We start from the raw sequence: 27,597 nt of genomic DNA on the forward strand, positions 1-27,597 counted from the left end.
CTGTTGTGTCATTTGAATTAAATAAAAATCTGGAGTAGATACTGCGACGACATATCTACTTTTGATTGTTATAAAAAGCCATTTCGATCGTTAGCGATCCTTTGGGAAAGAAAACTGCATTCCTTACCTTGTCTGTGCTACATTTGACTCCAGACTCTCAACAATGCGACTCTTAGCTGCCCTTTGGGAAATTTAGCTTAGTCAGTGATGCCCTCAGCACACGGACAAATATATACTTATAAAAAAAAATTGACATTCCCACCATTAAAGCCTCCACCATCTAGGCCCTGGGTTTTACCATTAGCTAAGAAATGAACTAGACAAGCCATGTAACTACTGCGCTGCTGCAGCATGTAAAATGCTGGATATTCTTCAGACAGTAACTCACTTCCTGACTTCCCCCAAAGCCTTTTTCTGTTTACAAGACCTGTGTCAGGAGAGTGATGGACTATTCTCCACTTGCTCCAAAATCATACGAAAACTCTTGACACCACCCAGGACACGATAGTCCACTTAATCATTTACACCTTGATCATTCACTCCTTCAACAATGGCCTTTGTGGGCCATCTCCATGATGCACCACTGAAACTCACCACAGCTACTTTGACAGCACTGTATCTTTCAACCTGTCGTCTCTATTGCCTGGAAGGACAAAGGCAGCAGATGCATGAGGACATCACCATTCCAACTTACACCCTTCCTTACTGATATCACCAATCCCCACTGTTACTGGTCAAAATCCTGGCACTCACTCTCTAACAATAATGTAGACCACGTGGAGTGCAGTTGTTCACTACCAGCTTCTCAAGAGATGGACAAGAAATGCTAGCCTTAGTCAGCGATGGGACATTCCGTGAAGGAAGACCAACGCTCATGTACATAACATCAGCTGAAGATCTACAAAAGTCAATAAACACGTCATTTTGAAGCTATTCAAACATAGATGTAAGGCCTTGACAGTTGGGAGGATTGGTTTAGGTGTTAACACAATCTACGTCTCTTCAGAGAATTAATGTGCCAGGCGGTGACATCACTGAGTAGCTGTGGGGGAAACAGGAAGACAAAGGCAGGCGGCAGGAGAGGGAGCAAAATGTTGCGTGTTTTGCACAGATACATGAACGGCGTTCGCATGTTCGCTTCTCCTGCAACGTACATCGGCACAACATCATTACGGTTCCCTGATCATCTGCAATAGTTCCATATTTAAGGAGAAAGAGCAGACATTCGGGGACGATCCAGCTGAACATCGAAGAATGTACTGGGGTGTTGGTTTTGCATCGTCCAGATCATGCGTGGTTGATCTGAGCAGGAATCAAAGCTTTTCTCTGGGACTTTGCGGTTCTGACGATCACTATTCCTTTTATGGATACATAATCACTTTTCCTTTGCAGGATTACTGTAACATCATGTCAGGGCTGGGAGCAGAATCATGGTGGAAGAAAACGCTGTGCCTGACCGGTGGAGCCCTGCTAGCAGCTGCTGCATACCTCTTACATGAACTGCTAGCAATCAGGTAACAGCTCACCGTCCATTCTTTGATGGTGATAGCACGGGCTGGGCACAAGGGCAGCTAACCGTAATTGCCAAGTGATATCGCCCATGAAGTAGGTAAATAGGGATTGAGCAGAACGAATTACAAAACCTTTTATAAATGAAAATATATTGTATGAAAGAAATGACAAATAATTAATCGGGAACGTTTTGGTTTTCATTAAGAATGGTTTCAAATTGAAAATAGGCCAGGTACTGTCTCCTTCCCATCAGCTGATATAAATCAGGTCAGGTGTGGACGCCTAGTTTTATTAATGTAGGCGTTTCTTAAATGCAAAACTGAATGTATTTGTCCGATGTAGTCTTGTTCTTGGAATAGCCAGTATAGAATTTTTTTAAAAATCTTGGTGTAAAGTTGGACATTTTCTGATATATTTTACTATGCATAACAGCTATTGATCCAGCTTAAGCCTCCAAAACCGATTTATTTCACTAACAGATTAAATCCCTTCAAGAATTCATAACCCTCAAATCATTTAACTAAATAGTCTAATATATGCGTGTCTATTCGTGTATATGACCATTGTTTTGATGTGCATACCTGTCCTGTGTGTAAAAAACATACAGACTGTATTTTTTATTCTTCCACCTCGTTTCTTTGTGGGTCACAAATTAATAACAAGCAACAGAGTTCACGTAACATGGTGAGACATTTAGGATTGTCTGTTCAAACCTGATCCAGTTGCATTGATACCTTTAATAAGGAGCATATTATATAAGGAGTTATTGGAAAGGAAAATCTTGCAAACAGTTTATATCACTATTAAATCTACCATAACTTGTTTTTTTCAACAAACACGGTACATAAAATAATAAACTGTTTACTCTAGAGGCTATCCACCTTAAGACAATAAAGAAATAGGCAATATAGGTTAGCTAATTAGTACTGTCAGTACCAAAAAGAATCAGACAAGGTTTCTACTACTTACACAACTTAAGACAGTGACAGAATTATAAAACAAACATACCATTTATGAAGACTCGTGCATTTAAAAATATATATTTATCATGTATTGCTTGCCAAATGCTGAAAATGTTTGAGTAGATGCATGGAAGTAGGAAAACACAGTGACAAAATATTATACATTTCAGGTATACCAAACTCAGCTGAAAATAAATGTTTGTAAAAGTTAAAACTATGATTAATATAGAAGCAATAATAATTTATAAGCAAAAAAGTGATTTCTTAGAAGCAAACTGAACAATGAAAGACAATCATTAGTGACATTTGATTCAAATCTTGGAAATCATTGTCAAGTGATAAAAGACAGGTATTTTGACAAAAATGTGCTCTTTATCAATTTTGTAACTTCCGTTAAGAAGCATATGTCCATCATTCACATTATAATGTTTCAAATTTTGTGAATAAAATTTACAAAAAATAATTATGATAAATTCTAATGATCATACAAGGATGTTGCCAGGGTTGGAGGATTTGAGCTTTGGGGAGGGGTTAATTAGGCTGGGGCTGCTTTTCCCTGGCGTGTCAAAGGCTGAAAGGTGATGAGGGGCATTGATTGGATAAATAGACAAAGTCTTTTCCTTGCGGTGGGGGAGTCCACTTAGAGGGCATAGGTTTAGGGTGAGAGGGGAAAGATATAAAAGAGACCTGAGGGACAACTTTTTCATGCAGAGGGTGGTACGTGTATAGAATGAACTGTCAGAGGATGTGGTGGAGGCTCGTACAATTGCATTATTTAAAAGACATCTAGATGGGTATATGAATAGGATGGATTTGGAGGGATATGGGCCGGGTGCTAGCAGGTGGGACTAGATTGGGTTGTGATTTTTGGTTGGCATGGACTAGTTGGACCAAAGGGTCGTGTTTCTGTGCTGTACATCTCAATGACTTTATGACTGTAAGAGCTTAGGTTTACCTAGCGTCTATAAGTATAGGAAAGAGAAGAGAGTAGATAAATGAATATTGGTCCCTTAGAGGATGAGGCTTTGGAGTTAATAATGTGGAACATAGAAATGGGATGGTCACTATATCAATACTTTACTTCAGTTTTCATAATGGAGAACATTGGTACCATCCCAGTAATTACGAGTAATGCAGAGGTATTAGAAAGGAAACAACTTATAACAATGATAATCATGAGGAAAATGTACTGAGCAAACTGTTGGGATTGAAAACAAACAAGGGCCTGATGTCGTATACCCTAAGGGTTTTAAAGGAAGTAAGTGGCAGCAGAGATAGTGGATCCATTGGTTATATGTTCCAAAATTCTCTGGATGCAGAATGTTACCAGCTGTAACATGCTATGTGAATAGTGGAGATTATATGGACATAGTATGTCCAGAAGACATTTGATAGCTGCTTTGTAAAAAGTTAATACACAAGGTAAGATTACAAGGGATTAGGGAGTAATTTATTAGCTTGGATAGAGGATTGACTAACCAACAGAAAGCAGGGAGTTGGAATAAATGGTCATTCACTGGTTGGCAAGATGTTGGTAATGGGGTGCCACAGGATTTGGTCCTTGGTGCCAACTATTTACAATCTATATTAATAACCTGGATTCAGGGATAGAAAGTCCTCGAGCCAGATTTGCAGAAGAGACTAAAATAGATGGAAAAGTAAGTTGCAATGAAAGCAAAATAAGCAACTCAGAGTCATAGAGTCAAGGAGATGTACAACATGGAAACAGACCCTTTGGTCCAACCTGTCCATGCCGACCAGATATTCCAACCCAATCTAGTCCCACCTGCCAGCACCCGGCCCATATCCCTCCAAACCCTTCCTATTCATATACTCATCCAAATGCCTTTTAAGTGTTGCAATTGTAACAGCCTCCACCACTTCCTCTGGCGCTCATTCCATACACGTACCTCTCTGTGCGTGAAAAAGTTGCCCTGTAGGTCTCTTTTATATCTTTCCCCTCTCACCTTAAACCTATGCCCTGTAGTTCTGGACTCCCCGACTCCAGGGAAAAGACTTTGCCTATTTACCCTACCTATGCCCCTCATAATTTTGTAAACCTCTATACGGTCATTCCTCAGCCTCCGACTCTCCAGGGAAAACAGCCCCAGCCTGTTAAGCTTCTCCCTATAGCTCAAATCCTCCAACCCTGGCAACATCCTTGTAAATCTTTTCTGAGCCTTTTCAAGTTTCACAACATCTTTCCAATAGGGAGGAGATTAGAATTGCATGCAATATTCCAACAGTGGCCTAACCAATGTCCTGTACAGCCGCAACATGACTTTCCAACTCCTGTACTCAATACTCTGACCAATAAACAAAAGCATACCAAATGCCTTCTTCATTATCCTATCTGCCTGCAACTTCACTTCAAGGAGTTATGAAGCTGCACTCCAAGGTCTCTTTGTTCAGCAATACTCCCTTGGACCTTACCATTAAGTATATAAGGAGGAGAAAGTGAGGTCTGCAGATGCTGGAGATCAGAGCTGAAAATGTGTTGCTGGAAAAGCGCAGCAGGTCAGGCAGCATCCAAGGAACAGGAAATTCGATGTTTCGGGCATAAGCCCTTCATCAGGAATGAGGAAAGTGTGTCCAGCAGGCTAAGATAAAAGATAGGGAGGAGGGACTTGGGGGAGGGGCGATGGAGATGTGATAGGTGGAAGGAGGTCAAGGTGAGGGTGATAGGCCGGAGTGTGGTGGGGGCGGAGAGGTCAGGAAAAAGATTGCAGGTTAGGAAGGTGGTGCTGAGTTCGAGGGATTCGACTGAGACAAGGTGGGGGGAGGGGAAATGAGGAAACTGGAGAAATCTGAGTTCATCCCTTGTATTTGGAGGGTTCCCAGGCGGAAGATGAGGCACTCTTCCTCCGACCGTCGTGTTGTTATGGTCTGGCGATGGAGGAGTCCAAGGACCTGCATGTCCTTGGTGGAGTGGGAGGGGGAGTTAAAGTGTTGAGCCACGGGGTGGTTGGGTTGGTTGGTCCGGGTGTCCCAGAGGTGTTCTCTGAAACGTTCCGCAAGTAGGCGGCCTGTCTCCCCAATATAAAGGAGGCCACATCGGGTGCAGCGGATGCAATAGATGATGTGTGTGGAGGTGCAGGTGAATTTGTGGCGGATATGGAAGGATCCTTTGGGCCCTTGGAGAGAAGTAAGGGAGGAGGTGTGGGCGCAAGTTTTGCATTTCTTGCGGTTGCAGGGGAAGGTGCCGGGAATGGAGGTTGGGTTGGTGGGGGGTGTGGACCTGACGAGGGAGTCACAGAGGGAGTGGTCTTTTTGGAATGCTGATAGGGGAGGGGAGGGAAATATATCCCTGGTGGTGGGGTCCGTTTGGAGGTGGCAGAAATGACGGCAGATGATACGCTGTATATGGAGGTTGGTGGGGTGGTAGGTGAGAACGAGTGGGGTTCTGTCCTGGTGGCAGTTGGAGGGGCGGGGCTCAAAGGCGGAGGAGCGGGAAGTGGAGGAGATGCGGTGGAGGGCATCGTCGACCACGTCTGGGGGGAATCTGCAGTATAGCTGCAACTGTACAAGGCCTTAGTGAAACCACACCAGAAGTACTGTGAACTTTCGTCCCATTACTTGAGGAGGGATGTAGTTGTACTGGAAGCATTGCAGCAGAAGTTCACAAATTGATTCCAAAGCTGAGGGTTTGTTTTCTGAAGAGAGATTGAGCAGTTCAGGACTATGTTGTCTTGTGTTGAGAAGAATGAGAGGATATCTAATTGAGGTGTATAAGATGCTGAAAGGGATTGACGAAGTAAATGTGGAGCAGATGTTTCCTCATGTGGGGCAATCTAGAATGAACGATTATAGTTTTAGGATAAGGGAATTGCTGATTTAAAACAGAGATAAGGAGAAATTGCATCTCTCAAAGTGAATCAGTGGAATTCACTACCTCATAGTGCAGTGGATGCTGGAACACTGAGTAAATTTAAGGAGGGGATGGATTTTTAATTAGTCATGGGTTGAAGTGTTATAGAGAGTGAGCAGGAATGTTGATGCCAAGAAGGCATCAACCGTGATCATATCTAATATTGGAGCAAACTTGAGGGGCTGAACTGTCTACTTGTGCTTCTAGTTCTTATGTTTTAACTTAATGAAGTGACCCAAGATTCTTCACCAGAGTGTTATAAAACAAAGTATGACACTGACACACATATGGAGATATTAGATCAGATGGTCAAAAATGTTCTCAATGTGTAAGGTTTAAGGAGTTTTTCATAGAATAAAGGATGTGGAGAGATTGTGAACATAACAGAAGTGGAAATGAGCAGTTTTATTGATCAAGTGAATATGAGGTCCAAAGCTCATTGGAGTTTAGGTATGACACTAAGCTTGTAAACAGACAGGCTTACTTTCAGACTGCTGCCAGAAAGAGAGGTGAAGTTGGTAACTAGAGAATGAAATTTGGAGCAGTAAATGAAAATAATGCAGACCTATTAAAGTTAAAAGTTGTAAACAAATGCATTTTACTCACGTATTGCGTTGTTTTCAATGTTTGTTATGTGGTTAGTTATTAATAGCTTTATCGCTAGCATTGCCAAAGTAAGAACTTGCACTTATTTAACATCATTCACAAGCTCAAGGAATCAAAAATACTTTACAGTGAATAAAGTACATTTGAAGTTCAAACTTTCCTAAAATGTAGGGAACTATAAAAACAGAAGATAGTAAAAAAGTTCCAAAAGCAGTCATGCTCAAGTGGATGGAGGGGATAAACACAAGCACAGAATTTATCTTTCTACAAAGTTCATGTGAGATAAAGTGGATTATTGGCCTGAGTTATTAAGAAATGCAAAAATTACAAGCCTCTTCTCCACATTTTGTCATTTGTGAGATGACACAGCAAGCATCTAGAAAAATATAGAACTCAGACACATTTGTGTTTATTGCTGGGCAACTTTTAATATCTTAGACCAATCTAGATTATTCTCTCACTGTCCTGCAAATATTGCTGCTAGCCACCAGTGTCCTCATCACATGTACGTGACAGTGAGGAGGGGCCAGTAACCAGGCTGATTTCCAAGACTTTCGTACTTCTGATCTTTGCTCTCTCTTCAACAGAGGTCAGGTTTTTATCATATCCATTAATTAGTAATGTATCTTCAGATGTCTTAAAAATGATTATATTAGTGTTTTTTTCAGGAAGTAACTTGTGTTTTTCTTTCAGAAAGGAACAAAAACTTGATTCAAAAGATGCAATTATTCTGCATCAGTTCTCACGACCTGAGTGTGAGGTACCTAGTCTGTCTCCTTTTTGCTTGAAGATGGAAACGTATCTTCGAATGGCAGACTTGCCATACCAGGTTGCTAAAATTTCAGTTAATGATATTATTATTGGTCAAAATACATGTAATGTTGCTTGGCAGAGCTTTTTAAAAATGCCATATTTCATGGTACATTTCATTGGTTAATCTTCTTCTTGTCAGCTTCCTAGATCAGCTTAATACATTGGATGGAAAAGGTCTGCTTGAGTTGACAGTTTCAGTATTCCAATGCTATTGCCCTTGAACATAAAACTCCTGAGCCATTTCTGTTTCCAACAACCAAGTATTGTAAGCTTTTGTTGGTAGCAACATCTACGGCTCTTATATTAGCAGAACATTTGGCCGTACAAAATAGTAGTAGAGGTGAGAAATAATCAATAACAATTATTTAAAGAAAAAGCCATGTATTCCTGTATGTTTAAATAAAAATCTTAATTTTGGAATTGAATTTATTTTACATTACATTTTAGCTTAAGGAAGAAGTTTCGAGCCAAATTAGTTTCAATGTATAAATAGATGTTTATAATATTACTAAGTAATGGACACTAGCTAATAACTGTGTACCACCTATTTTATGATCCATAGCTCATTCCTCAGCTATAAGAGCTGAGTGCCAAGACAAATCTCTGTACATTTATTGCAGAGTGGATGCATAGAGTTCTACTCAATATTGATCAAAATGCACTGCTTAAAAAAAGGCAACAACTATATAACTTTGCAACAGCCTCATCGAAACTGATAATTTGAGATTTCCTTCTTTTGATATCAGTCTTTACACTGAAAATTCAAGGTAGAGGGCCAAGATCTGCAGTGCATGATACTGTAAAGTTGGGAAGGTGAACAGAAGTTTTAGATGGATCAGGAGATCAGACAATCAGGATTTTGTTTTTAAAAATGAGCACTGGGGGAACTCAGCAAGTGTGGCAGAATCTCTCTCCATAGATGCTGTCAGACCTGCTGAGTTTCTCCAGCATGCTGTAGTTTTTTTTTCAGATTTACAGCATCTGTAGTATTTTGTTAGTGTTTTTGTTTTACAAAGCTGGGCTGGTAAGACAGGAAAGTAAAGCATTCATGTTTATGGTCCCAGTAAAAGACAAATATGAGTTGAGGACTAAATATTAATTTAAATTTTCTTAGATTGAAGAGGGGAAAGACATTGTATAATATACATTAACCAAACATATCAAAACCACTGGTTTAATCCTTCTCCATGGCTGTTCACTCAGGTATCCAACTTGACATCTGTGTGTGATAGATCAGGCCAGACCCCCTCAAAATATTTCAAAGAAGCAGCCCGAACCTTAACTTTGCTATTTGTTTTAAACAGGTGTATGGTGGATATTCCAGGAATGATGGCAGCTGGCCCAACCACTTAGTTTAAATAAAACAATTTATTTGCAAGATTAGCAAATGAAACACAAACAAAAGAGTACAGAATACAGAATAACTTAACCTTTCTGAAAATCCAACAGATTATCCCAACGTAATGATGCTGTTCCAAATACTTGCAACAATCCCTGTTAACACCCCTTGGCACAAAAAGGAAAAAAAATCCAACACAGGTTCTTACAGAAGAGATGTCAGAGAGAGGGAGAATCAGCATGGACCTGCTTCTTAGGGTCCAATAGTTTCACAATGACTGACTGCTTTCAGTGAACAGCCAGACTGCTAAAAACCAAACCAAACCAGAGAAAAGCTAAGCTGGGAGAACTAGCCACTCTCCATTCATTGTACAAGTGTTTTTTTTTAACTTGAAAACATTCTCAAATAGTTAAACCCAGACTTTCCAGAATTGCTGCTTTTACAACCCCTCTCAAAAAAAACCAAGGACAGCGTAACCTTGATAAAGGAGCAGCTTCATCGCATGTCAATAGCTTTGCCCATCTTTGTTCTTCCCTCTGAGACTAGCGTGTAGCTAACTCTTTAGTTTCAAAACATATAAATATGGCACCTTAGCATTAAGTGTGACTCAAGTATTGCAGTGAGTTGTTGAGCTGAGGAAGATGGGGAGGAGGTGCTATTAGTTTTGTTTAACCTTTAGGAATTGATTCTTATTCTTATCCTTGCGTATCTAATTGATTGGCACAGGAGAAGGAGCTGATTACTAAGTAAGGGTAAATGATTCTACTTCTCTTAAATCTTCAGTTTATAATAAATAGGATAAAAATAAGCTGAAAGGTGGCAGGATAGGTGGAAAGCTTTGTTAATAAAGCATTTCATAAAACCTTTGATAATGTCCCACAGTTGAAGTTAAGATACAAGATTAAAGCACTGCTGGCTGGAAACAGAAAGAATGAATAAGTGTTTTTATTTTCGGAGTGGATGATGGTGACTAGTGAGATACCACAGGGAATAGTGCTTGGGCCCTGGGTCTTCATTACATATGTATCAATGATTTGGAAGAAGGTATTGAAAGTTATATCTCAAAGTTTGATGACTACACAAGACTGGGAGAAATTGTGAAGAGGAAGGAAAAAGGCTTCAAGGCATTTTAGAGAGGTGAGTGAGTGAACAAAACTTGCCAGATGAGTATAACATAGATAAATATAAAGTGGTACACTTCAGTAGGAAAAACAGAATAGCAGAGTATTATGTAAGTGGTGATAGGTTGAGATATGTTGATGTACAAAGGGACCGGTGTGTTGTTAATCACTGAAAGAAAATAGCACGCGCAGTAAAGTAAGCAATTAGGAAAGTATGTTAAACAATATCTGAGGCTTCGTTAATAGGGGCATAGAGTACAAGAGCAAGGAAGTGATGTTACTGGAGGGTTGTAAACAGTTCTGAAAGGCACACTGTAGGAAGAATGTGAATGCATTGGATAGTGTACAGAAGACATTGATTGAACCTTTGAGTATAGGAGTTGGGAAGCCATGTTGAGAGGCTCGAGGACTTTGGTGAGGTCATTTCTGGAGTATTGTGTCCAAATCTGGTCACCTTGTTGTAAGATGCATATTATCAAGCCAGAGAAGGTTCAGAAAAAATTTATCAAGACGTAGCCGGGAATGGAAGGTTTGAGTAATAGGGAGAGGCTGGATAAGTTGGGACTTTTTCATTGGATGTAAGGGATTGAAGGGTGTCCTTACGGAGGTTTTTAAAATTATGAGGAGTATAGATAAGATGAATGGCAGGTGTCTTTTCCTTTGAGTGAGGAATTTCAAGAGTAGGGGACATACTTTTACGTGAATGGAGGAAGATTTAAAAAGGATATGATGAGCAACTTTTTACACAGTGGTTTGCATGTGGAATAAGCTTCCAGAGGAACTGGTGGATGTGGATACAATTACAACATTTAAAAGACATTTGGATAAGTACATGAATAAGAAAGGTTTACTTACCAAGCGTAGGCAGGTGGGATTATTTTACTTTGGGATTATAGTTGGCATGCACTGATTGGACTGAATGATCTGTTTCTGTGTTGTATGACTCTAAGACGTTTGCAAGAATTGCTCCAGGAATGGGAAACTTTATTCATGAGACTAGGCTGGAGAAGTTCAACCTGGTTTCCTTAGAGAGGAGAAAGCTTAGAGAAGATCTGATCGAAGTTTTCAAAACCATGTTGGGTATGGACAGAGTAATTAGGGAGAAACTGTTCCCACACATGAGGATCAAGACTGAGAATTGAAGTGTTTTGCAAAAGAAATAAATGTAATGTGAGAAACATCTTTATCACACAGCTCATAGTTTGGGTTTGGAATGCATGCCAAGAAGTGTGATGGAAGCATGTTCAATTGGGGCATTCAAAAGGGCTTGCTTCTATTGATTATTTGAGTAGAAATAATGTGCAAGATTACAGGAAAAAGGCAGCAAAATGATACTCAATCATAATATTCATTAGAGAGCCAACGCAGACATAATAGCTGAACAGCCTCTTTCTGCACTATACCAATACTGTAAATCTGTGATGTACAATACTGTTTGATTATCTTTTACTGCTTCGCCCTCTCTTGTTTTATTCACCATCTGCTTTACACTGTTTGGGAGTAATTTCTCACTTCACTCTGCTGTTAAATCGCCTTGCTTGATGGTACTGAGTATTGGAAATTCAAACACCCCTAATTTCTGATACATGGTACTGGCAGGTGAGGATTCCTGACAGCTCTTAGATAACTGCATTTTCCATATTAACACAGCATGTCATTCAAAACAGTCTGAGCTAATCATGTGCCCGGACATGAATTCCATCTTTCTGTGTGACTATTGAAAACCTCAATTTAGTTCTGAACGTTTCATCTTCCAAGATAGGGAGAATATGGTTGGAAAAGTTTCATGTGAATATATTAACATACCTCCACAATCAAATGTATACTGATTGTTGATACCTGCAGATATTTCATAGCTGTTTTACTCCTTACTGACATTTGTTGAACACCTTGGGGTGGCACAGATAACAGGTTGGTAGCTCAACATGAATTGTAAAAACCAAAAGGTTTTCTGTGGAAGGCTCACTTGACCCAAAATGCTCACGATGATTTCCCTGCACAGATGCTGTTAGACCCCCTGAGCTTTTCCAGCAATTTCTGTTTTTATTTATGAAATTAATTGTGATACCCGATAGACAATTCTAATATCCCAGCCCCATTAGAGATGCAGAATGATAGAAACATGGCATGTCAGGGATATCTGCCAGGTAATGGTTCCTCCAAACTCTATCCATGGCTCTTAAACAGAGGAGCATGCTGGCTTCGTTTGGCATAGCATCTGAACATTTGAAAATATTAGTAAGATATTGGGCTTTTGTATCTGTTGTCTGTCATAGGCAAGCGATCTTAAAATGTTGTGAGGCAATGTTTCTTAACTTGCTCTTGTGAAGGATATTGAGAATCTTTGTAGATACCCAAAGGTACTGAGGAAATAAACAAACTAGGGAATTGCCCTCAATGTACGACTGTACTGCTAAAGCAGTGCTCCAGCTGCACAATTTATATTTGGTTCAGGCAGCGCACGAGACCTAATAAATTATATAAAATATTTCTTGGTGCTTGGTCATTCCTTGTGCCTGATCATGTCCCCCCCGCCAGTGCAGGATGCACTTCCCCAGCTCCCCAGTCCAGAAAATGTTGCCTGTGCTTTGTGGACTGCAAGCAATTCTTGCCTGGCTGTAGTTGCCTGAAATGTCAGTGTGCAGTAAATTACAGAGTGCTGCACTGTGATTTTTGCTGTGCTCGATCAGTTTGCATTTGTTTGGGTTGCGTGCAGCTGTTCCTTGCACAGCAGTTTGAAACACCAGAATAGCACCAACCTCAGGCCCAGTTCCAGCAGTGCTTTGCAGGGCCCATTTTATTGGATCTGTAATGCAGAGCCACTGGATATTTTAAGAGTGCTCTTCAGTCCTTACTTGACAGCCAGATTATTAGGATGAATTACAAGGATTTTCATAAAGAAGTTTTCAAGTCACAGTTCAAAATGGCAGAAGGAAGTGATCTTTTATGAATTTCCTTTTCTCACCCCTTTTTTCAGGGAGCATAAAATTTCAAGTATTACTGGAATTAGAAATTTTCAGAACATTTTCAGGAATTGAGGAAGCATTCAATGGTCATTTTTTTAATAGCAGTCATCAGAGAAACCGTCCAGACTAAGATTCCAATAAAATCCCATATCACATTATAAAGTAAAAAACATATATATTTCATTCAAGATGAAGGATAATTCAATTCTATTCAATGTAAAAATAAATCAGAATTGCATGTTAATTGACAAAACATAAGTGGATCACAGCAATTTGTTTTATATTTTATGTGTACAAAGTTTGGTAAAAAGATATCTTGGAGGCCATTAAGTATGCCAGAGTTAGGCAAGATTTAGAGGTGCCAGTGTTGGACTGGGGTGGATGAAGTTAAAAACCAGGTTATAGTTCAACAAGTTTATTTGGAAGCACTAGCTTTCAGAGTGCCATTCCTTCATCAGGTGGTTGTGAAGGTTAGATCATGCTCACAGAATTTATAGCCAAAGGAGTCCAGTGTCATGGAGATCTCTCTCTCTCTCTCTCTCTCTCACACACACACACACACATACACACACTCTATCACGTGCACTCACCCACACGTACACACTCACATGCATACTCAATCTGTCGCTCCTACATGTGCCCACATATAAACTGATGGAGTGAATTTGTTTTTGCAGAATTACATTTTATTTTGCTCAAAAACTGCATGAATCCATGTAAAACTTTGTAAAACTATGCAAAGGATTTGTTAGGTGCTTCCAATTAAACATGTTGGACTATAACCTGGTGTTGTGTGATTTTTAACTTTGACATAGCATTGGGACACAGACAGACTTCACACCTATTTCAAAAGCTGAGCTATCTTGAAAATGTAATGTTAAAAAAAGTTCTGGGATTTGCAAATCAAAGAACAGAAAACAGCGTGTCCCATTATAAAAGATGAACGTTTTAATCTAAGATTGTTTACTGTATCACATCTCCACCACACTAGACTCCTTTGATTATAAATTCTGTGAGCATGATGTTAACCTCCACAACCACCTGATGAAGGAGTGGTGCTCTGAAAGCTAGTACTTCCAAATAAAGCTGTTGGACAAGTAAGGGACACTGCCAGCTCCAAGTTTATTATGAATGTCTGCTGTCTCCATGTTGAATTCCTTCACTACATTATTCCTTCTCTTTGTGAAAGAAAAGACTTTCACAATATCAAGATGGCTGAAGTCAGAAGTCACACGACATCAGGTTATAGTCCAACAGGTTTATTTGAAATCACAGTGAGAGAGAAGAGCACACAGACGCAGAATTTATAGGCAGAGAGACCAAGGGCAGAGAGATCAAAAGATCATACAACTGGTGTGAGTGAAGTGTCGAATCATAAGTCTTTGCAGGTGACCAAGAGTGTTAGATGGTGTGAGTAAAGTGTCAACAGCTGACTAGCAAGCAAAGGGATGACCTATAATCCAATGAAATGAGGCAGAGGGATGATTACAAAAAATAAAAATAAGGTGGTGCTGGAGAGAAACTAAATGGCTGAAAGTATTTTACAATGCATGAAATATTTCTAAAATATAGTTACCGTTTTAACATCGGAAATGCAGCAATCAATTCGGTCATGGAGAGATCTTACGTACAGTAATTAGATAATGACCAGCTAATTTTTTTTTGACATAGTTGAGAGATAAACATCAACATGGGTCCAAGGCAGAATTCAGCGGCCTTTCTTCAAAGGTCAGATAGATTATTTCCTATTGATCTGACAGGGATAATGCAGGTGGCATTTCTGTACAAGCATTACGTCAGTGTCAGGTTTTGATAAACCTTGATATCCAGCGAGACCACATTAATGGGAACGATTTACTTTTATAAAGCCCGGGCAAGACTTGATGCGTACATTATCTGAGCTGTAGTTTAGCTTATATTGTTGAGAGTTATATTACCTTGTTAAGAATTAGATAAAATTCACTGCAACAAATGTTTGTAATCTTTGGTTGGAAATCCTGACACATCCTGTGATTCTCTCAAATTCTGTGAATGCTCTCTGCAGTCTCCTATGTCTTCTATCCATTGAAACCCCTTTTTACATTGTCGACTATAATTAAAAGTTACGAGGTCACTCATTGGCTTATACCCATCTTATTATTGTAAAGTTAAATATATGCCACACACACAATGTCCTTGTTTGTTCAGGGTCTGATGTCTGACACCCAATATAATTAACTTTGACTGTTGGGGCTGTTACCAGTTACAGCTGTGACAATAAATAAACATGTTTAATTGTGCTGAAACTTGACATCCTTGTTAGCTCATAGGCTTTGTGAAGCATTCATTAGCCTAATCCTTCCCAAACAACTTTGCATATAATTTCAATGAGCTTATGATAATTTTCTCGAAGAATTATTACAAGTACTTGTTAGCGGCTAACGTTCAAATTTTATTGGACTACTCAGAGCTTGTAATCTTATGGCAATTTTCTCTTTCCCTCGGTCTCTCTCCTGGTTTGTTTGTACTGTGTTCTGAAAGTAATTTAAAAAGACAAAAGGGTCATGAGATAACATACAGTGCTATCCAAAAAGAAAGAATCTAAGCTTTGCCCCATGACATTCAGTTGCATAACCATCATTGAATCCCTCACTATTTATATCTTGGAGACTACCATTGATCAGAAACTGAGCTGGACTAGCTGTAGAAATATTATGGCTACAAGAACAGGTCAGATGCTGGGAATCCTGCAGTGAATAACTCCCAAAGTGTGTCTACCATCTTCAAGACAGGAGTGTGATGGAATACACTTCATTTGCCTGAATGAGTAAGCTCCAACTGCACACAGAAAGCTTGACATCTAAGATAAAGCAACCCGCAAACGTTCAGCTTTCCCACCACCAATACTCAGTAGCAGCAGCGTCTATCATCTGCAAAATACACTGCAGAGGTTCACCTAGGCATCTTAGACTGTACCTTCCAAACCAACAACCACCAGCATCTTGAAGGACACAGGTAGCAGATACATGGGAACATCGCCAACTTCAGTTCCCTCCCAAGCCACTCACCATCCTGACCTGGAAGTATATTACAATTCCTTTAGTGCTGTTAAGCCAAAATCGTGCAATTCCCTCCCTGCTGCATTTTGGATCGACTTACAGCACATGGTATGCAGCAGTTCAAGAAAACATCATCTTCTTAAGGTCAACTGGGAATGTACAATAAATGCCAATTCGGCCAGTGAATCACGCAACATATGAATGGATATGTTGTGGCTCATTCCTAGACGTGATGGTACAGAGAACATTGAACGGAGAATTCAGCATGAAGGTGTACAGAAAAGCCACACACACAGACCAAGTCCTGAACTATGAAAGCAACCACCCCAACACACACAAACGAAGTTGCATCAGGACACTATTCAAAAGGGCCACAACACACTGCAGTACACCAGAACTGCAAAAAGAGGAAGATGAACACCTATACAAGGTATTCACCAAAAACGGATACCCATGCAATTTCATCAACAGATGCCTAAGGGAAAGACAACGGAACGAGGACATACCGCAACCCAAAGGACTAGCCACACTACCAGACATCAGGAGCGTTTCTGAACTGTCAGTCAGACTGCTGCGACCACTAGGACTCATAACAGCACACAAACCAACAGCCACTCTCAGACAACAACTCACCAGGACAAAGGACCCGATACCCAGCATGAGCAAAACCAACGTAGTGTACAAAATCCCATGCAAGGACTGCACAAAACACTATATAGGACAAACAGGAAGACAGCCAACAACCCGCATCCACGAACATCAACTAGCCGCGAAACAACACGACCAGCTATCCTTAGTAGCCACACACACAGACAACAAACAACATGAATTCGACTGGGACAACATTACTATTATAGCGCAAGCCAAACAGAGAACAGCCCGGAAATTCCTAGAGGCATGGCACTCATCCACTGATTCTATCAACAAACACATCGACCTGGACCCAACATACCGGCCACTGCAGCGGACAGCAACTGACAACCAGAAGCGGCAGAGACAAGCCACTGTAAATGCTGAAGGAAACATGACAGAAGAGCTTCACAGGAGGTTCCCAAGCACTGAAGATGTCACCTAGAAAGGGGACGAAACATTTGCAACAAAAACTCCCAGCTCGGCGAACAGAACCACAACACAATTGACATTCTCTGCTTGACTGACTTTGATTGATTTATACCTTAATGCTGTGCAAGTTAGCTTGGGAGAGGACTCAGTTGTTGAACTGATGTTCTAGTCACTAGATGTGGGAGATTTTACAAAGGTGTTGCTGGTGGTAATCCTCCAATCCTTTAAGGTGCCTGCACCTAAGGACATATGAATTAGTGCAACACATGATAACATCTGATAACCAACCTGACCCTCAAGTATTACACTTCACAACTACACTGAAATATCAGCCCAAACATTGTGTGGACGTCTGTAAGGTTTGATGTGAACCAGCAACCTTCTAATTTAGAGACGAGTGTATCTATTTTCGAAATGTTTGAAAGGTATCAGAATTCATACATGATCTGGTCTACTCTGGAGTAAAACAAAACTGAAGCAGCTATGTTCCTGATATTGAGAAGCAAAAGAACTAGAAGAAGCAAAAGCTGGAATCAAGAACACAAATGTGATGTAAGGAAGGATGTGGTAGAAGCAAAGGGAAAATAGGGAAAAGTATTCAAACTGTAGGTAGAAAATTATCATGCAGAGGCTTGTGAAAATATTTCAGCTGCTGGTAGGAATGAAAGATTTATGAATAGCTATATTTGAAGAAATGAGGACAGAGTAGGTGGATATATATTTATGGAGTGCATGGAGAAACATAGATCATGGTAATGGTCACATTTTTAAGCTAAGTGGCAACGTATGGAAACTTATGTTGTGTGGCTTAAATATATCAACAGATTCTGCTTTACAACAAATTATCCTGCAGGAAGTTAGTGTGAGCTCAATGCGACAAAATTTCCACAATATCTTTGATATTATGCAATGCCTCCTGGAAATCTAAGTACAATTGGTCCTCTTTATTCACAGCACATGTTAATACCCCAAAGACCTCAATTAATTGGTACAAGCTTTTCGTATTGCACTCATCAGGACAATGTGCATGAATACCAATGTAAAGAGAAAATGACAATTATATAGTTTGAGAGAATGCTAATTGTTTGGCAAGTGGACTCTGATTAATAAGGGTGTTGCCAATTAGAATAGAACAGTTAGATGATGACTGACAGTCAACAACCAAGATTTGTTTATGATTTAGAGATGCTGGTGTTGGACTGGGGTGTACAAAAGTAGCAATCACACAACACCAGGTTATAGTCGAACAGGTTTAATTGGAAGCACACTAGCTTTTGGAGCGTCGCTCCTTCATCAGTAGGTATATGTATATTATGCTGTGACCTCGACTGACGATTAGTTGTCAGCTAAATTTTTTGCACGCTTAGAATTATGTAGCAATTGCTGTCCAAAAATAGGATTACATCTAATGATGAATGCTGTGTTTTAGGTTGGGCAATTGTAAGCTGGTTGGATAGGATCAGTACCTTGCTTGATGGGAACAGCTAAAGGAAATTGCTGTTCGTTACCATCCATGAATCCTTGGGACATACAGCCTGCATACCTACCATCACAATGACACTGAAATTCATATACCACGTTCCTCATTCACATGCTAGACAAAAGATAGCAGCACCTTGTTGGTAGTGAACACCGTGAATATCAGTTCTGCATAGTAGCATCATAGAAGCAGCTAGTTGCACCTGCTTTTTCATTTTGCGGGATGTGGGTATTGCTGGCTGTGCCAGCATTTATTACACATCTGTAGTTGCCCTTGAGAAGGTGGTGGTGAGCTGCCTTTTTGAACCACTGCAGTCCACCTGCTGTGAGTTGACCCACAATGCCACAACGGAGGGAATTCCAGGATTTTGACCCAGCGACAGTGAAGAAACAGCAATATATTTCCAAGTCAAGATGGTAAATGACTTGGAGGGGAACTTGAAGGTGGTGGTGTTCCCAAATATCTGCTACTCTTGTCCTTCTGCATGGAAGTGTTTGTGGGTTTGGAAGGTGCTGTCTGAGGATTTTTGGTGAATTTCTGCAGTGCATCTTGTAGGCAGTACACACAACTGCTAATGAGTGTCAGTGGTGGAGAGAGTGGATACTTGTGCATGTAGTGCCAATCAAGAGGGCTACTTTGACCTGAATGGTGTCAAGCTTTTTGTATGTTGTTGGGGCTGAACTCATCTAGGCAAGTGGGAAGTATTTCATCACACTCCTGACTTGCGCCTTGTAGATGGTGGACAGGCTTTTGGGAGTCAGGAGGTGAGTTATTTGCTGCAGTATTACTAGCTTCTGACCTGATCTTGTAGCCACTGTGCTTACGTGGTGAGTCCAGTTGAGTTTCTGGTCAATGATACCTCCCAGAATGTTGATAGTGGGGCGTTCAGTGACAGTAACACCGTTCAATGCCATGGGATGGTGGTTAGATTGTCTCTTATTCATGATGGTCAGAGCTTGGCATTTGTGTGGCATGAATGTTACTTGTCACTTGGTGGCCCAAGCCTGGATATTGTCCAGATCTTGTTGCATTTGGACATGGACTGCTTCAATGTCTGAGGTGTTGCAAATGGTGCTGACCATTGGTGAACATCCCCACTTCTGACCTTATAAAGGAGGGAAGGTCATTGATGAAGCAGCTGAAGATGGTTGGGCTGAGGATATTTGCGATAACTTACATGAGGGGAATCTGAGGCACATTCCAGCATGAAAGTGGTGTCCTTGGGTTTGTTCATGAGTTTGTGTGATATACAAAACATAAGTCAGAGTTGTGACGGGAGGGTATCTACTTCCCTGGATAGGTACAGTTCCAACAACACTCAAAAACCTTGACTTCATTCAGGATTACCTGGCCCGATTAATTGGCCCTTCATTCATCACCTTCATCATTCACTCCCTTCACCACCAAAGCAAAGTGGCAGCAGTATATGTTGAATGTAGATCTCTATAAGTCTGAATGGGTTAATACAGTGAAGTGCAATAAACATCACCCAGTGGGATAATATCATCTGGGCTTGAAGGCAGGATAGCTTAATATCTTGAAAAATTAAAACCTAACAACCAGATTCTCCTCACAATCTCTCTAACAAAATCTTTTGTATCGATGTAACCTTAACTAGTTGCTAACATGCAATAAAATACTTCCTAATAATTACAAAAGCCTATTCTAGTTAGACTAATTAATAATTTACCTTTGCCATACTAGACCAAGCAGGATGTAGATCCTTACATTTAAGAGGATGGTGGCAGCCAAGCTACCCCACATGGTGAGGTTTCGATTCTGTCTGGCTGCACATGTAACACGGTGAGCTTTCTGTAAGCTGTACATACAGTAGTGTGATGTGTCTCCAAATTGCACTGCAGCAACTCACCAGACTCACATCAGATTCCTCCAATAGCTGGGTGATAGTGGTATAGTGGTGAGCATAGCTGCCTTCTAAGCAGTTGACCTGGGTTCAATTCCCAGCCATTGCAGTGTTGTGATTTCTAAACTGTCTTTTAATGGGTGGCACAGTGGTTAGCACTGCTGCCTCACAGCGCCAGAGACCCGGGTTCCATTCCCACTTCAGACGACTGACTGTGTGGAGTTTGCACATTCTCCCCGTGTCTGTGTGGGTTTCCTCCGGGTATTCCAGGTTTCTCCCATAGTCCACAAACATGCAGGTTGGGTGAATGGGCCATGCTAAATTGCCCGCAGTGTTAGGTGTAGGGAAATGGGTCTGGGTGGGTTGCTCTTCGGTGGGTCGGTGTGGACTTGTTGTAATCTAATCTAATCAGCACCTTGTATGTCCATAATCTCTAACACCTACAAAGGGCAGTAGATACAAAACTCCATCAACTCGAAGTTCCCATCCAAGCCACCCAGCATCCTGTGCAGAACTATATCACTGTACCTTGATGGTCATTGAGTCAAAATCCTGCTACAGCACAGTAGCTACAATGTAAGGACCACAGCAGTTCATGATGGCAGCTCACCACTGCCTTTTCAATGGCAATTAGGGATGGGCAATAAATTTTGGCTTTGCCAGCAATGTCAATATTGCATGAATAAACATTTGAAAGAAAGGAACTTGGTGCAAGCTAGGATTCAGTCTATAGATTTTTGGAAAGTCTGACATACACTGAATTTGGAAGATGAGTAGTTAGACAGGAGCTCATTCAAGTCGTTGAATCAGATGTGAGAAAAGCATGGACATGGATTACAGCAGTACACAGGGATGGTGACCAATACAGGACGTTCTACTATAATCTGGGTTTCATCAGCACAAATTGACTGTAACGTGATTGACAAATTGTGGATGTTGTTTGGATATCATGAACTTTCTATTGAACAGGTACAGCAATTTTCTATGAGTGATCTTATACAGCACGATTATCTATAGTGGTTTACCAGAGCGTGATTTTCTCTGGTGCGAGGCTGCAAAGGAACACAACTGTCATGTTATATCAGAAAGACCTGTATTGACAAATGTATATGACAAATGTCGGAGCTTGGTACCCAGAGCGGGTCTGCAGTAGACTTCAGCGAGGACTCGCGATGTGGAGGTGAGGTCGGCACAGTTTGGAGGCAAGGCCTGGTGCAGTCCAGAGGCAAGGCCCAGCGCAGTCTGGAGGTGAGGCCAGGTGCATTCTGGAATTGAGGTCAGGTGCAGTCTGGAGGCAAGGCCAAGTGCAGTCTGGAAGCAAGGTCTGGTGAGGTCTGGATGTGAGCGATGGTGAGGTCTGGAGGTGAGGCCAAGTGCAATCTGGAGGCAAGGCCTGGTGAGGTCTGGATGTGAGGCCAGGTGCAATCTGGTGGCAAGGCCAAGTGCAGTCTGGAGTAAAGGCCTGGTGAGAGTTGGAAGTGAGGCCAGATGTGGTCTGGAGGCGAGGCCAGGTGCAGTCTGGAGGCAAGGCTGGGTGCGGTTTGGAGGTGAGGCCGGCTGCAGTTTGGGGGTGAGGCCGGCTGCAGTTTGGGGGTGAAGCCAGGTGCATTTTGGGGGCGAGGCCAGGTGCAGTATGGAGGTGAGGCTGGGTGCAGTTCAGGGGTGAGGCCTGGTGAGGCTAGGTGCAGTCTGGAGGCGAGGTCAGGTACAGTCTGGAGGCAAGGCCAAGTGCAGTCTGGAGGCGAGGCCAGATGCGGTCTGGAGGTGAGGCCTGGTGCAGCCTGGAGGTGAGGCCTGGTGAGGTCTGGAGGTGAGGTGAGGTGCAAAATGGAGGCAAGGCCAAGGTCAGTCTGGAGGCGAGGCCGGGTGCGGTCTGGAGGCAAGGCCAGGTGAGGTCTGGAGGTGAGGCGAGGTGCAGTATGGAGGCAAGGCCAAGTGCAGTCTGGAGGCGAGGCCTCGTGCAGTCTGGAGGCAAAGCCGGGTGCGGTCTGGAGGCAAGGCCGGATGCAGTTTGGGGGTGATGCCTAGTGCAGTCTGGAGGCGAGGCCGGATGCGGTCTGGAGGCAAGGCCAGGTGAGGTCTGGAGGTGAGGCGAGGTGCAGTATGGAGGCAAGGCCAAGTGCAGTCTGGAGGCGAGGTCTCGTGCAGTCTGGAGGCAAGGCCGGGTGCGGTCTGGAGGTGAGGCCGGATGCAGTTTGGGGTGAAGCCTGGTACGGTCTGGAGGCGAGGCCGGATGCGGTCTGGAGGTGAGGCCGGATGTGGTCTGGAGGCGAGGCCTCCTGTGGCCTGGAGACGAGGTGTGGTGCAGTCTAGAAGTGGGGCCTGGTGGGGTGTGTAGGCGAGGCTGGATGCGGTCTAGAGGTGGGGCCAGATGCAGTTTGGCGGTGAGGCCTGGTGCAGTCTGGAGGCGAGGCTGGATGCGGTCTGGAGATGAAGCCTGGTGCGATCTGGAGGCGAGGCTGGATGCGGTCTGGAGGCGAAGTGCGGTGCAGTCTGGAAGTGAGGCCTGGTGGGATGTGGAGGTGAGGCCGGGTGCAGTCTGGATGTGAGGCCAGGTGTGGTCTGGTGGCAAGGGCTCAGATGGTCTGGAGGCGGGGCCTCCTGCAGCCTGGAGGTGAGTTGCTGTACAGTCTGGAGGCCTGGTGCAGTGTGGAGGTGAGGCCCGGCATGGACTGGAGGCGAGGCCCAATGTGGACTGTAGGCAAGGCTTGGCATGTTCAGCTTAAAGGACTGTAACGCTTAACCTTGTTTATTTCTTTATTTTTCTAATTTATTCCTAAGATCATGCACTTAAGTATCTTTGTACCTAAGATGGTGCTGTAAGTGGTGACTTTGTAAACTTTTCACTGCACTTGTGTGAGTACATGCAACAATACACCTAATTCTACCTCTAATTCTGATTAGAGGAAACATGGTGGCAGAGAAGGTACAGAGTCTAAAATGGAAAAGAGTGACTGAAGTGATATGTTAGAAGATGAGACTGTGGAATTAATGATGGGAGACAATGAAATGACAAAAGTGTTGAACAAGTATTTTTGTCTAGAATATTTGAAAATCAAGAGACAAAGGGGCAAAAGAGAAGGAGGACCTCAAAACAGCCACAATCACGAGGGAACTGGGAAATGATATTGGAATGTAGAAGTGGATGTGAACAGAGAGATATTTAAGGAAATGTCCAGAGATGGTCTTATCTGATATTGACGTGATAGCTACAGAGAAGCTAAGGGAGATAGCAAGATGAGAGAAGAAGGTAAAGGAGGCCAGTCAATGTAGGAGAGAGAAAAGAAGCTGAGTCCAGATGCAAGTTGAAGGTGTTGAGAAGTCATTCAGCTCAGAGACTGAAAGAGGAGGAAAAAAGTAAGGTATTCAGTGAGAATTTGGTGAGTGACAAAGAGTAAGGATCTTAAAGGAGGGATGAGGGAGGTGAGCTGTTTACTGGGGAAGCAGATGCCTGAGGACAGATCAAGATAGGATTTGATGATCAGAGTTGCACCACCATTGTTGGGGTGGGTGAACGAGCTGGCAGAAGCAGAACAGATATCAGTGAAGGAGCAGACATCATTATCCATCTTTTGCAGCAGTACACTTGAAAAATTCTGGGCAGTATATGTTCGGAAGATTATGAAGTCTTCAGAAAGGGTGTAGAAAAGTTGAGAATGAGTCTGGGATAAAGGGCTTATATAATGTGGATAGACTGGAGAAACTGACGCTGTTCTCTATGGAGAAGAGAAAATTGAGAGGAGATTTGATGGAAGTGTTCAAAATCATGATGGGTGTAAACTGGTTAGAGGAAAAGGACTGTTCCTTTCGGTGGAAACTTTGGAAACTGGAATTCACTAATTTAAGGTGGTTGACAAAAGAACCAAACACAATACAAGGAACATCCTTTACAGAGCATTTGGTCAGGATCTGGAATCACTGCCTGAGAGTGGACACAGATTCGTTTGTGGCTCTCAGAAGTGAATAGAATAAAGAACTGATGGAAATGTATTTGCATGAAAACAGGGTGTAGGTCTAACGGAGCTAGCCTTGTAGAGAGCTGGTACAGATACCGCTGCTGAATGGCCTCCTTCTGTTCTGTAACCAGCCAATGGTTCTATGTTTCACCAGTCATTCTATCATTTTCTGGATTTAAAGCTTCAGAAAAAAAAACTGTTGACTTTGCCAATGTATTTCTGCAGCTTTGCAGGAAATGCAGTAGAAACCTTATTCTGTGGACAAAAAGTCCAAGGGATTTCAAGGCTCACGCTTTCTTGCACATTACCTCTTTTATGAGAAAGTAAACATCGCCTTTATGAATTTCAAAACTTCTCTTATTGCTGAAGCCACGTTCTGATCAGATCTGCTGTTGTATTATTCAATGGTGACAAACAGGCTTGGCAAAACCCATCACTGGATCTTTGCCACTGACTAGTAATTATATCTAGCAAGGTATTGAAAACCACACATTCAGCTCTCGGTCAAATGTGCAGGATTATGAGGTTATTATAGTTCATTCAAATATAGATCATAATCTAACCTGATTTGATTCAGCTTTTTGTTGCTCAGTTCCAAGGAAAAATTGGAAAAGACCAGCTGGTGCTTCAGCCTGCCATATACTCACCATGACTGGAATATTACGATAAGACCACATTCTATCTAGGCCCTGTCTCCCAAAACCATGTATTCGCCCGGGGGAGACAAAAAGAGGGACCAAAAGCAAAATAAAGGAAACAGAGCTGTTGCAAAATTGCTCGCTCCCTGATTTGACCAGGTGTCAAAACCACTTGTTTGTAGGATTGTCCTTTTACTGACTGCTGAGCCCTCATCCCAACTATCCAGCCCCATGACTCTCAATCCGCCCACCAATTCTGGACACTCCTCCTGTCTATTAAGCTTCGCCACCCACTTATTTAGGTGCCACTTTACTTTCAAATCCCCCGCTCGACTATCTGCTCCCACCTGATTCCTAATCCCCTTATCGGACTCTTCCTGAGGCTCCCCCCCATTTTTTTCTGCTAATTGTGCTTTGCTTTGGAAGTAACATAATAAATTGTAGCTGGCAAGGGCTTCTTGTCAGGTTCAGAAACATTTTAACAGCACTTTATTTGGTATTGACATTTAGTTCCCAGCACTGTGCCTCCCACTTCTTGGTACAGTTCAAGTTAGCATAAATCTACCATATGTGCTGACTTTAAAATCATTCAGCATAATTTTCTTAAGCTCCAGTGAAGGCCATTAAAACTGAAGCATAAAATGTGAGCATTGCTGGAAATGACAAACATTACTTCTGATAAAATATGCAAACAAATTCACTGAACCATTTACACCAGTAGTTCTTAAGGTTTGTGAACACTTTGGAGTCAATAAAAAGGTGTCAGGAAATCCATCAAGCCATGAGCAGCCAAGTGTAAACAAAATTAAAAATCACACAACACCAGTCCATAGTCCAACAGGTTTGTTTGGAAGTACAAGCTTTTGGAGCGCTGCTTCTTCATCAGGTAGGCTAGTGGGGCAGGATCATAGGGCACAGAATTTATAGTAAAAGATCAAAGTGTCATACAACTGATGCAATGTATTGAACAAACCCACTGTTCGTCTTTCATCACTTAGAATGCAGATGCAGGTTTCAATTCATTAAAATGTAAGTCCCTAAACTTCCTTCAAGTCCGAGATAACTTCAGATTTTATTTAAAAAAAGTGACATCCTCAACTGCATTAAAGGTGTGAGGTTAGAGTCTTTCTGTATTCCAACCTTGAGTCAGACCGGCTCTATTTCCAAAGTAGGAATTTGTAAACTGTCACATGGACTGACTGCCTATAGATTGTGTAGGGTGTGAGGGCCTGACTCAAGGTTGGAATATAAACAGACTCTGTCTGGGCTTTAAGTTATAAAACTTGAAGTTATCGCGGGAATGTGACTTGAAAGAAGTTCTTGGATTTACATTTTAATGATTCTAAACCTGCAACTCATTCTAGGTGATCAAAGACTTAACATCAATCTAGGTTTGTTCAAAACATTGCATCAGTATTATGACACTTTGAACTTTTAATTTAAATTCTGTGCCCTATGATCCTGCTTTTGATGAAGGAGCAGTGCTCCAAAAGCTTGTACTTTCAAGTAAACCTGTTGGACTGTAACCTGGTGTTGTGTGATTTTCAACTTTGTCCACCCCAGTCCAACACCAGCACCTCCGCATCAAGAATAAACAAGTCCATAGGGAATTTTCTTGGCCTGGTGGGACCTCTTTACGGCTGAAATGTTCTCGTGTCCAGGAATAGAACAAGTCTGGTTTATGGTATCAGTACTGAAGGAAACAGCAGATATCCTGAACCTGCGGAAAAGGGAGAAGAGGACTGGGAGACAGGGAAAGGGTGGGAATTGCCCAGGTCCTGTGAGAAGAGTCATGATAGTAGCTTGTCCAGAACCTGTGCCTAATACAATGTTAAAAACATGTGCAACAGCAGCATTCTAAACAGAATCCCCTAACATTAAATGATTGGCAGGTATCAAGAAAAAAAATAGAAGTACACAGCATTGACTGTGAGAGGGAATGGAGTTACACTGGAAATCAGTCGTGGATAGTATTAATCAGACTGCTTTTTTGCCTGCTTGAAATAAATATGATTATTCTGGCCTGGTGTGTACATTGCTCCCACAGCCTGGTTTCCAGGGCATCCACACAGGTTGACCAGTCCTGAAAGCTGTGGGTAGAAAGGAGGAGCCAGTCTGATGCCACTGGTAATCTGTTTTGGATATTTTCCTAATCAACCTGTTCAGAAATGTTTTTCCACACCTCTGGAGCTGGTGGGACTTGACCCAGGTCTCTTCGGTCTAAGGAAGGAATGTTAGCATTGTGCCATAAAAGCCCTCCTATAATTTGGTTTGAAATATATTTTCTAATCAGTCTGTTCAGAGATGTTGCCACACACCTTTGGAATGGATGAAACTTGAACCAGGGTCTCCTAGCTCAGAGTTAGGGTCAC

General features: G+C 41.9%; 1 protein-coding gene and 1 non-coding gene across 2 annotated transcripts in view; both read left to right on the forward strand.

Moving 5' to 3' along the window:
• The first annotated feature begins 1,078 nt into the window (after positions 1-1,078).
• Positions 1,079-27,597, forward strand: part of faxcb (failed axon connections homolog, metaxin like GST domain containing b) — a 61,068-nt gene continuing 34,549 nt past the window's right edge. Inside the window, exons 1-2 of the mRNA XM_060820788.1 lie at positions 1,079-1,514; positions 7,642-7,777. Of these exons, the coding sequence (XP_060676771.1) occupies positions 1,255-1,514; positions 7,642-7,777 (396 nt within the window). The 5' untranslated portion in view covers positions 1,079-1,254. The remainder of the gene's footprint in view (positions 1,515-7,641; positions 7,778-27,597) is intronic.
• On the forward strand, positions 20,669-20,740 carry trnar-ucu (transfer RNA arginine (anticodon UCU)). Its single transcript has one exon. It is a non-coding gene; the product is annotated as a tRNA-Arg (tRNA).

Source organism: Hemiscyllium ocellatum, chromosome 3 (assembly GCF_020745735.1).
Source record: "Hemiscyllium ocellatum isolate sHemOce1 chromosome 3, sHemOce1.pat.X.cur, whole genome shotgun sequence".
NCBI classification, from domain to species: domain Eukaryota; kingdom Metazoa; phylum Chordata; class Chondrichthyes; order Orectolobiformes; family Hemiscylliidae; genus Hemiscyllium; species Hemiscyllium ocellatum.